Here is a 12,129-nt window from a genome sequence, read left to right on the forward strand (position 1 = left end):
ACTATCCCTGCACCGTACTTAGTTTTAGTTTTTGTACCCTTGCAGAGGGTATAATATATTCAGTCTGAAGTTTGCAACGCAGTGAAGGAGACATCTCCGACCCTATAAAGTATATATACTCTTGATCAGCATCACTAGGCGAGTCGATCTAGCCATGTCCGTCTGTCCGCCAAATCTAAGAGGCGCTAAATCGAGTCCGACTAGTTTCGAGAATTCATATTTTCCCGCGGCGCTGAGCATGTAACGCTCCCTATAGAATACAAGTGTAAGTGATTAATTAATAATTGCCTAAAGTTTTCACTTTAAAAAACACTTCCTCACTCTGTTGCAGTCGAATTCAAGAGCAAAGGGAATGGGGAGAACGAAAAACGAAACCGATATTTCTCCCTGACGCGTGCCAGGGTATATGCGACCATAACAATGCCTTGTAGTTAAAATCTCATATGGCAGATAATCAAATATTAACATTTTGGCGTTGCCTATAGCAACTTTACAATAACTTCCAAAATGTTATTACATTGAATCAATAAAAATCATTTATTTATCATCTTAAAAATTAATAAATATACTAGCGCTTCTAAAAAAGGGTATTTAAAAGTCTAAACAGTTCCTTTTCTTCTTGTGCCGTCCAATCCTCTCCCTATTTTAGCCGCTGCTTCTAATTACTTCGAAATAAACAACTACAAAAAGTTCGAACTTCGGCAGAATTTTGTCAGCCTGCTTTGTTTTAAACTTCGCTAGATGAAGCCCATGTGATTTGTTTTTGTTTTTCGAACTTGCCGGCCAGGAAATGGCAGGGAAGGGAATTTCAGAACTACAGGGGAGCGCGTTTGTTTACATACATTCCAATCAAGGCAGTGTTTTTCTATTGCAACATTTAATCAAGGTACTTATGCTTCGATGTTATTTATCAAATATTATTCACTGAACCTTCCACTTCTTGATGTTCTAAAAATATATCTCTACTATTGCAAATTAGGCGTGGAAAACACAAAAATGAAACGAATAAAACCAAGTGGTGCCCAGTTCAAAAAAATCCGTGCAAAAAAGCAACACACCAAAAATTTGTCGAAAGAATTTATGTTAAATTACGTGAAAAGTCATAACAAGGAAATCTCAGACACCTCAAATAATCCTTCGGTTTCTGAATCAAACCTGGAAAATCCATCACAGCATTTTATAGACGAGTGTACAAGCGATATTGAAAATGAGGTATGATGAAAGGTGGTGCAATATTTGGAATATGTTGTAATTTTTTTTTAATGAACCAAATTGATTGAATAAAAATTCAGGCGGAATCTTTATCAAAGGAGATTCTGGAGGTAGAAAACGCTGGACAATCATCTGTTGGAATTGATAGTGAAAAACAACATGTAATAAGTGTTGAAGAAAACGTGGTATGAAATGCTTTTAATTTTTAAAAGCCAGATAACATTAATATGAAAGTGTGAACAATATTTTTGAGTGACTGATTTTTTCTAGGAGACTGTTTTATCACAGGAAAATTCAGGAACAGAGAATATCGAACTATCTATAAACAAAGACATAGGTTATTGGCCCGAGAAAATTTCACAATCGTTTCGTGATTTGATTGTCAATACTGGAACAGAATCTCTACAGAATAAAAATGGTCCATTTCATCAAGATGATTCTGGAAGATCATTGAATAAGGCTTGGTTTCAACGAACACATAAAAATGGCGAAAAAACTGAAAGAACCTGGATGTGCTATTCTGTTACGAAAAATGCATTATTCTGTCTATGCTGCAAGTTGTTCCCCTGCAAAAACTACCAGAGTAGTTTCAGCAATGAAACTGGTTTTTCATCATGGAAGAAACTGAATCCTCGAATAGAAGAACATGAAAGTAGCAGAGCTCATCGTTTCTCGTTTCTAGAGTGGAAGGACATGGAACGCTCTTTGAAGAAGGGAGGACTTCTCGACGATCGTCTTCAATAGCAGATTCGAAATGAAACAAAAGTATGGAGGGATATTCTCGAGCGCATTATTGCCACAATACAAAAACTCGCACAGCAGAATTTGGCACTCAGTGGACACCGAGAATCCGTTTCTGAAGATCAAAATCCAGGAAATTTCCTTGCTCTTATAAAATATCTGAGCAAATTTGATCCTGTTATGAAAGCCCACGTGGAATCGGTTTCTGCTAATAAGGGACATCTAAGATATTTTTCCCACAACATTCAGAACGAAATCATTGCGCTGCTAGGCAACAAAGTTAGAAAATCCATCATAAATGCTTAAAGATGCGGTATACTACAGCATTTCTTTTGATACAACTCCAGATTCTAGTCATGAAGAACAAATGGGACTGTATACGTAAAAATTATGTTAAGGCAGCATGATTAGCATTTGACAGTTCCTTTTTAATGACATATATCACTTGTCTGCAGCTTTACTAGCTTAGAATAGTTATAGCCGTGCAAAGCTCCGCTATTTTTTTTTTTTAGCGATTTCCCGCTAAATAAGCTGGTTTTTAAAAAAGTAAAACAAACTTTTTTCATCAACTTTTGTAAAATTAATGGGCTAATGTAAAAGCGGAAGGAAGATCGGTTGGTTTTGCCGAAAAAAGAACGTCGCTGAGCGATTTTCTTGATCTGTATTTTTCGTTCAGAGAGGTAGCTTTCCTCCAAGATACGTATGTCTCATTCTTTCCCTTAAAGTCCAGCAGGGACTTCATAATATCTAACGTTACCTATTATGATTTCGGCATCCCTATATGTTTCTAGTTCTGGATTGCCGATATTTACACCACCTAATCGCTTCTGAACATCTTGTAATTTTTGCCCATCTTTTCCTGCGCGGCGAGTGCGCTCGCAACTGCGCCTTCTATAATGGATTTTAATTGTTCATTGGTCAACGCCATGTTTGAACTATTTTGTTGAAAACTTTCCGCGGTGTTTAGTTTTTGAATTCTTCTATATCTCTAATATATCTCTCATATGATTTTAACACATAGAACAAAGAATTTTGTTCCTTTTGTATTTTTTTTTTCTAAAAAAAATTTCCGAACTTGTGCCTTTTTTTTGACTGAGACTCTTGAAAATTCACTTTTTAAATATTTTTTAAAATATTTTGCAATTTGAAAATAGTGGGAATATCAACGAACACTCTACTTACATGGTTTTTATTTAATTATACAACTAAATGTTGTTGCCGCTGTCGGTGTCTTCCTTCTTTTAATTTAGTTTCGCCCTTGTCGTCGTTCCTGGTTTATTTTTATTTGGTTGATTTGTTGTTGCTGCCTGGTTTTGTTGAGTTAAGGTTGCTTTGTTGTTTTTTTCTAAAACGAAACGCGTTTTTAATTTTTTTTATTCAATGTTTTTATTTAAACGTCGAATCGAGGGTCTTACGATTGAGTTTTTTTGTATACAGGTCGAGGGTCTTACAACGAGTTGTTTTTTTTTATTTAACACGGGTCGAGGGTCTTACGGCGACGGGTTTTTTTTTTTTTTATTTAACACGGGTCGAGGGTCTTACAACGCGTTGGGTGCCAATTAATTATATGTCCTGTTTAAGGATTTATTGTAATTCATTTCATTTCCAAAATGAAACCAACTGCCTTAACCTTGCATTATTTTATTCAATTATGCATGATCAGCTTGGGAACTTTGCTGGGAAACCGTTTTAACTTATACACCCAATTAGCAGTTAATCAGCATTTCTTTGGTATCCATTTCCTACAAATAAGTAGTGCACTACTTGATGAATTTTTACATACAAACTTTGAACTTACCTTTTTCTCTACAGCTCTTTTCTTTCCGAAAATCCTCAACAGTGCATGGCAATTTGATCGATTTGGGTTTAAATTATTTAATTGGAATATTAGCTGACCATGCCTTTGCCATAATGATAAACATAAAAGCCTAAATAAATGTAATATAGCTAAAAAGAAAATGGATTTTATTATAAATGCGCGAAATGAATTTATTTTTAAAGGTACGAACTAGCAGCTTCCAGAGCAGCTAATTCATAGGGGTGCAAATCTCCATTTAAACTAGTTCGGCCAAGCTCTGTACGCAAAACGCATCAGTAGCTGGAATATACAGGAGCGGGTTTTTAACGGTTTTATAATCAGTTGAATTTTTTCCAAATGCATTCACATACAAATTTCATAATCAGTGTACATGATATCCGATGGAACTCACTCGTTTTATTTGGTTTCTAAATATTCTCGCCAAATGTTCGGACCGATCCTTTTCGTTTGAGAAAATGTACGAGCAAGTGAAAACGCATACCCACGAACCCTAATATCAACCCCAACCCTCTTGTGCGTCCTGATGACTGCTTGTGCGCGAAGGTGTGAAAGTAAGAATGGGTACGAGAAAGTGAACCCGCATACCCACGAGCTCTAATCTCAACCCCCACCCACTTGTGCGTCCTCACGACTGCTTGTGCGCGAAGGTGTGAAATTATAATTTTGATAGTTTTGATCAAAACGAGTAATTTTTATACCCTTGCAGAGGGTATTATAATTTCAGTCAGAAGTTTGCAACGCAGTGAAGGAGACATCTCCGACCCTATAAAGTATATATATTCTTGATCAGCATCACTAGTAGAGTCGATCTAGCCATGTCCGTCTGTCCGTCCGTCTGTCCGTCTGTCCGTCCGTCTGTCCGTCTGTCAGTCTGTCCGTCTGTCCGTCTGTCCGTCCGTTTATATGCAAACTAGTCTCTCAGTTTTAAAGCTATCTGCATGAAACTTTCCCAAAAGTTGTCTTTCTATTGCAGGTAGTATATAAGTCGGAACGAGCCGGATCGGACGACTATAGCATATAGCTCCCATAGGAACAATCGGAAAAATAAATGAAAAAAAATTATAACTTTGCTGTTTTTTAATTTTTTGTTTAGTTCTTCGACGTTTAGTAATGGTTAAATATTTCTGATTTACGGTTTAAATTTCATCATAATCGGACGACTATAGCATATAGCTCCCATAGGAACAATTGGAAAAATAAATGAAAAAAATTATAACTTTGCTGTTTTTTAATTTTTTGTTTAGTTCTTCGACGTTTAGTAATGGTAAAATATTTCCGATTTACGGTTTAAATTATATCAAAATCGGACGACTATAGCATATAGCTCCCATAGGAACAATCGGAAAAATAAATGAAAAAAATTATAACTTTTTTGTTTTTTAATTTTTTGTTCAGTTCTTCGACATATAGCAATGGTTAAATATTTCAGAATTATGGTTTAGATTTTATCAAAATCGGACGTCTATATCATATAGCTCCCATAGAAATAATAAAAATATATAAAATAACTATCAAATAATTGAGTTGCTAATCATCATAGCTTCAATGTTTTTAAACATATACGCAGTAAATCATAATTTTAATGTTTTCAAAAATGTTAAATTCTTGCAATAGCTGCAAGGGTATATGAACTTCGGCTTGCCGAAGTTTGCTTTCTTTCTTGTTAATTAAGAATCGTGACAAGTATACCATTGGAAAGGTCTTGAAAAATGCTTTCGAATGATATCAAACTTTTTTTTTTTTTTTCTTTGGTGGGGGGTGCATATATTTTTTCGGTTTTCCTCTGTTTTTGGGGTAGAAGAGGGGACTTACTTAACCGGCGGTTGGGAGCGGCGGTCGTCGGGTGCGGCGGTTAGCTAAGACACCCTAAACCCGTGGTGCTTGTCTAGGATAAGCCGGATTCGCTGCTTCCGTAAGTCCCCTCTACTACCCCAAAAACAGAGGAAAATAATTAATATATAAAGGAAATAATTAATATATAAAGGAAAAGATGTAAATAGATATAGTTGTGCGCAAATAGAATTTTTGTCAATAAATAAGAAAGAGAAATAAATGCATTTTTCCAATATAAAGCCCTGGGTTTCTAAATCCAACATCAGTCTTAAAGCAATCGTAAGAAACGACCACTTCTCCCTTAAAATGTACGCTCAACAAATTGAAGTCTTCTTGATGCAATTTGAAGACATGCTTTTCGAACAACACTTGGAGAGGCTTAAATTCCTAAAGGCTACTATGGAGGATTTGGAGAAAAAGGAGCTAATTCATTCTAAATTTGGATTCCATTACAAACTTTGTCCCTGGAGCGATGATGATGCCACGTCTGGCCCTGACACATGCCAGTGTCATATGCTGCCTGTATTAGAAAAAGAAGCCCTTAGTCTTATGCTTAGATATTATAAGTTAAGCCGACGATTGTATCGAACTGAAACATTTAATAAAATAAATTATTTATCTTTTAAAAACTCGAACTTTATTTCTTAAAATTGGACTTAAACATTTTAAGTATTATTTTGTTATTGTATGAGAAGTCATTTTTCTTGAAATATTTTAAGAAAGTTTTAAGTGATTTGTTTTTACTTTTAACAAGAAAGAAAGCAAACTTCGGCAAGCCGAAGTTCATATACCCTTGCAGCTATTGCAAGAATTTAACATTTTTGAAAACATTAAAATTATGATTTACTGCGTATATGTTTAAAAACATTGAAGCTATGATGATTAGCAACTCAATTATTTGATAGTTATTTTATATATTTTTATTATTTCTATGGGAGCTATATGATATAGACGTCCGATTTTGATAAAATCTAAACCATAATTCTGAAATATTTAACCATTGCTATATGTCGAAGAACTGAACAAAAAATTAAAAAACAAAAAAAGTTATAATTTTTTTCATTTATTTTTCCGATTGTTCCTATGGGAGCTATATGCTATAGTCGTCCGATTTTGATATAATTTAAACCGTAAATCGGAAATATTTTACCATTACTAAACGTCGAAGAACTAAACAAAAAATTAAAAAACAGCAAAGTTATAATTTTTTTCATTTATTTTTCCGATTGTTCCTATGGGAGCTATATGCTATAGTCGTCCGATTATGATGAAATTTAAACCGTAAATCAGAAATATTTAACCATTACTAAACGTCGAAGAACTAAACAAAAAATTAAAAAACAGCAAAGTTATAATTTTTTTTCATTTATTTTTCCGATTGTTCCTATGGGAGCTATATGCTATAGTCGTCCGATCCGGCTCGTTCCGACTTATATACTACCTGCAATAGAAAGACAACTTTTGGGAAAGTTTCATGCAGATAGCTTTAAAACTGAGAGACTAGTTTGCATATAAACGGACGGACAGACTGACAGACGGACAGACGGACGGACAGACGGACAGACGGACGGACAGACGGACATGGCTAGATCGACTCTACTAGTGATGCTGATCAAGAATATATATACTTTATAGGGTCGGAGATGTCTCCTTCACTGCGTTGCAAACTTCTGACTGAAATTATAATACCCTCTGCAAGGGTATAAAAAGGCCCTACAGCATGCAATAGTGACCGCAGGTATTAGAAAAATATCCCTGTAGTTGTTGCTTATTACAAAAGTATTTATAAGCGTTTGATCTTAAAAATGTTATGAATTCTGTTTTCTGGGGATATTGTCCATATGAATCGAAAAATTCTGCTGATCTGCGACTATTAAAATAAATTGCAATCCAATGAGTTCCGGGCTGATCTGAAGTGTCGGTGTTCGCAACAATTAGAGCAGGATGTTTAAAAATGGTTTTGGGTAGCTGGTCCGAAGGAAAAACTCCTTTAAAAATTGATTGTGTTTTGGCATGTTTGGGAAGCAATTGTTGAATTTGTAAAGTATTCATTTTAAAAAAGCGTTCGAATATTTCTATGTTTATCAATATCAATCATGGAATCATATTCACAGTATACCAGACAAGTAACTGCTTCACTTAGGGGTTCTGAAAATCTTCCTTCGATTCGTATAGTGCCTGTGACATCAAATTTGAGCATACAGTGGAATTTGAATGATCAGTAGTTAGGTCAAAGGCTAATATGAAACTGTTAGTATCAAACATTTCCTTGGTTATTTGTAGACCACGATCATAATGCTTTATTCCAGTCGATCTGAATAGCATATTTTAACTTCTAGAGCTTTGAACATTTTCAGCGTTCAAGTAATCAATTTCTAAGGTCTGGGAGGGAACTTGAACTCCGTTAACCATTAGGTTAAAGCGTTGCATTTTAAAATGTTCAAAATGAAATGGATCTAAGCCTCGGTTTCCTGAGTATGAGCGGTTTTTAACCATACTAAAATCCAAGAAATTGGGTAGTTGCCCAATAACTGCGTTATCTATCGATAGTGTATTGTTGCCTGGATATATTGTAAAAGATTTGACTTCAACTTTACTGAATGGGTATAAAGCATTTTTATACCCTTGCAGAGGGTATTATAATTTCAGTCAGAAGTTTGCAACGCAGTGAAGGAGACATCTCCGACCCTATAAAGTATATATATTCTTGATCAGCATCACTAGTAGAGTCGATCTAGCCATGTCCGTCTGTCCGTCCGTCTGTCCGTCTGTCCGTCCGTCTGTCCGTCTGTCAGTCTGTCCGTCTGTCCGTCTGTCCGTCCGTTTATATGCAAACTAGTCTCTCAGTTTTAAAGCTATCTGCATGAAACTTTCCCAAAAGTTGTCTTTCTATTGCAGGTAGTATATAAGTCGGAACGAGCCGGATCGGACGACTATAGCATATAGCTCCCATAGGAACAATCGGAAAAATAAATGAAAAAAAATTATAACTTTGCTGTTTTTTAATTTTTTGTTTAGTTCTTCGACGTTTAGTAATGGTTAAATATTTCTGATTTACGGTTTAAATTTCATCATAATCGGACGACTATAGCATATAGCTCCCATAGGAACAATTGGAAAAATAAATGAAAAAAAATTATAACTTTGCTGTTTTTTAATTTTTTGTTTAGTTCTTCGACGTTTAGTAATGGTAAAATATTTCCGATTTACGGTTTAAATTATATCAAAATCGGACGACTATAGCATATAGCTTCCATAGGAACAATCGGAAAAATAAATGAAAAAAATTATAACTTTTTTGTTTTTTAATTTTTTGTTCAGTTCTTCGACATATAGCAATGGTTAAATATTTCAGAATTATGGTTTAGATTTTATCAAAATCGGACGTCTATATCATATAGCTCCCATAGAAATAATAAAAATATATAAAATAACTATCAAATAATTGAGTTGCTAATCATCATAGCTTCAATGTTTTTAAACATATACGCAGTAAATCATAATTTTAATGTTTTCAAAAATGTTAAATTCTTGCAATAGCTGCAAGGGTATATGAACTTCGGCTTGCCGAAGTTTGCTTTCTTTCTTGTTTGTTTGTAAAACATGATGATGAGCCAATAAAATGCTTGGGTTAACTGTTATATGATTCATAAAGAGTTGTGCTTCTAGTATCTTTAAATTTGATTCAGTTTCATTTTCCATTAAATAAAATGCTGTTTTTTCAATGTTAAAATTAATTCTTAGATCTACATTATTAAGAAGCAGTTTGCTTTGGTTAAAAATATCACCATGAACTTTTCCGAATAATTCGACCTTATTACTATTTTGGAAAATATTTTTCAGAGTTTCATTATTGGCTGGATAAACGTATTTTCCTGCTGTTAATCTTCCAAAATTCGGGAAATAGCCTTGGGAAGCCAAGTGGCTTTCTGATGCATCACTCCCATAGTTTAAAATTGTTTGCAAATAAGCTCTATAATGATAATTATTATCACTCTGCGATACTAATATGCTATTTAAATAAACTGAGGAACTTCTAAATATTGAATGTAAAATATTTTTTACTACACCGACAGCGTTTCCTTCAATGACGTTATTATCATTTTTTTTTGAGTTGCACCACAAGCCGTAAATAAACACTTGATAAGTATCGATATGTTTCACCATTTCCCAAGCAAACAAATTCAATTGAGGAGGCGCCGTCCAATGATGCAATAGGATTGTATGAGACTTCTTCAGTTCTTAGAATAGAACTTTTCTTAGAGTTTAATGTGCGCTTTGGACATGAAAGGTAGCGCAATGCACTTTTATACTTTTTTAGTGAATTTAGATGCGTTTTAGTAACCTTATGATTTCCTCGTAGTGTGTTCAAAACTATTTCCACTATTGTTTTTACCAGTTCACTATCGCTTTTGTTTATTATTGCTTTTCGTAGTTTATTGCTAGCCTTTTTGAGCACATACAATATATGTTTGTTCGCTTTCAAGGGATTTAGATTCTTTTTGTAAACCATTTTCTTCGGAATAGCACACCGTATACTCAGAATTAAAAATGTCTGATCTAAATCGTAAGAGATCGTTAATTCCCTGAGTGAGATCAATAAGTAAATATCCGTGGGGTTGCTCTGTTACTTCTTTATATATTCTAAATAAATCTGTTGGGTTTTCTGGATAAATTTGTCTTGCCAAACATTTAAATTGAAGCTTATCTCGGGGATTTTTAAAAGCTATTATAAATTTGGTATTTAGTGAAATTTCACGGGTTTGCGATGATTTATGAAATATATTTTGAGTAACAACTGATAAATTCCGGTGATGTGATCCTTTCGTAAACAGTTCACAAACATTTTTGTTAAAGGCACCCATCATCAAGTCGTCTAGAATCAACAGAATAGGCTCATTAATTTCGTATGAGTTATGGGATAACACTTCAATTTTTTATGAAACTTTGGACATCATATTTCAAATTGAAGCAACTAGCAACGTTACTATTATGATCATGGTCATGATTCAATTTGAATCTAAAAGCAATAAGACATTTATACTACAAAAATATACGGAAAAAATATCGAAATGCTTTGTAAAGAGTATGGTCTCATGCAAATACAAACCTGACAAGTCGTTCATAGCAGCCTGCCGTCCATTACTGGAGTCACTCACCGAAAAAGAATTTGATTCCTATGTATACCCAGCTTTACAGAGGGCAATATTACCAAGCCCGGAAAATACACTTGAAAGTATTGGGCTAACTTTTAAAATGTTGAATTTTGATTGTAGTCGCTATGCTCAAAAAATTGGAAAAGTTCTTATAAAAAATTTGTACAGCAAAGGGGACATCGTACGAAGAGAGTCACTAGAATTTTTAAAGCTAATATCCACTAAATGTTCTGATTGGGTTATCGTTAAAGATTTACTGTCCCATATTTTTTCTGTGCTAAATGGATCCGATGGCAAAATAAACGTAATATAATATAGGCTCAATATTTTACAGGTAATCTACACATATAGTTTTAAAAAAAAATGTTTCTAAAATTTGTACTTTCAAAACTTTTTATATCTTTACACACATCAAGTTTTAAAGACGATCCGTTTACACGAATCCATCCTTAAATTGTACATTTTAGAATAGTTTCGTTATAATTGCATATGACTAGAAATATGGTAATTTTATAAGATTTCAGTGATATTATTTAGATGTCATAATATGATTGGGATCCAGTTGACCATAACATTTTTTTGAAATTAGACTTGGAAATTTATTTCATTGATAAATCGAAACCAACATTTTTTTGAAATTAGACTTGGAAATTTATTTCATTGATAAATCGAAACCAAATTGGATCATCGCATACCCGTAACTTATAGAGTATACAAGTTCGTTTGTCTGTTAGTCCGTAAATTAGTCAAAAGATTAAAAATGCGGATTCTTTTGATTTTAAGAGCACAGTTTATATCAAAAATGTTGGATTTTTTGTGGTAAATATCCAAAGATTTATATACATATAAAGTGTACCCAGCTTAATAATATCGCCGCAAATTTATTGCTTGCCGTGACATTAAATTGTCGATTTAGATATGTCCGTCAGTATGCACGTGATCTGAAAAACTAAAAATGCTGGAAACTATTCAATTCAGGGATTTGCGATTTCACAATATTAATATTAGAATTGGGTGTACAAATAAGTTCGTTCGGTTTCATTTACAGGTGTCGCTACTTTTTATTGCGCTTCAAAAATGTCTGCTTTGCTTTGTTTTTACTTCGCTACTGCAGTACGAAGAAAAAGGCTGCCAAAAAACTCCGTATTTAAGCTGAAGTTTATGGTACAAATGCAAACGTGTTAAAAGTGGTTTGACCGGTTCAAAAGAGGAAGTTTCCAATTGGACAACAAAGAACGAGCCGGAGCGCTCGTACTACCAGCTATGAAAAGACAACTTTTGAAAACTTGTTTCTTGAAGGTAGCTTTAAAACTGAGGGATTAGTTTGTGTGGAAACGGACGGACAGTTCGACGGACAGAAGGACAGAC

At 34.1% G+C, this 12,129-nt stretch overlaps 1 protein-coding gene and 1 long non-coding RNA gene across 2 annotated transcripts; one reads left to right on the plus strand and one right to left on the minus strand.

The window, feature by feature from the left end:
* The first annotated feature begins 974 nt into the window (after positions 1-974).
* Positions 975-2,304, plus strand: LOC121467685 (zinc finger MYM-type protein 5-like). Its single transcript, XM_041709790.1, has 3 exons — positions 975-1,212; positions 1,293-1,397; positions 1,483-2,304. The coding sequence occupies exons 1-3, from the start codon at positions 997-999 to the stop codon at positions 1,954-1,956; spliced, it is 795 nt and encodes a 264-aa protein (XP_041565724.1). The 5' UTR covers positions 975-996; the 3' UTR covers positions 1,957-2,304.
* A 1,447-nt stretch (positions 2,305-3,751) lies between these two features.
* On the minus strand, positions 3,752-11,861 carry LOC121467683. Its single transcript, XR_005977765.1, has 2 exons — positions 11,808-11,861; positions 3,752-3,900 (listed from the first exon to the last, which is right to left on the minus strand). It is a non-coding gene; the product is annotated as an uncharacterized LOC121467683 (long non-coding RNA).
* Between the last annotated feature and the right edge of the window lie 268 nt (positions 11,862-12,129).

The sequence above is a fragment of the Drosophila elegans genome, unplaced genomic scaffold (genome assembly GCF_018152505.1).
Source record: "Drosophila elegans isolate 14027-0461.03 unplaced genomic scaffold, ASM1815250v1 contig_512, whole genome shotgun sequence".
Classification (NCBI taxonomy): domain Eukaryota; kingdom Metazoa; phylum Arthropoda; class Insecta; order Diptera; family Drosophilidae; genus Drosophila; species Drosophila elegans.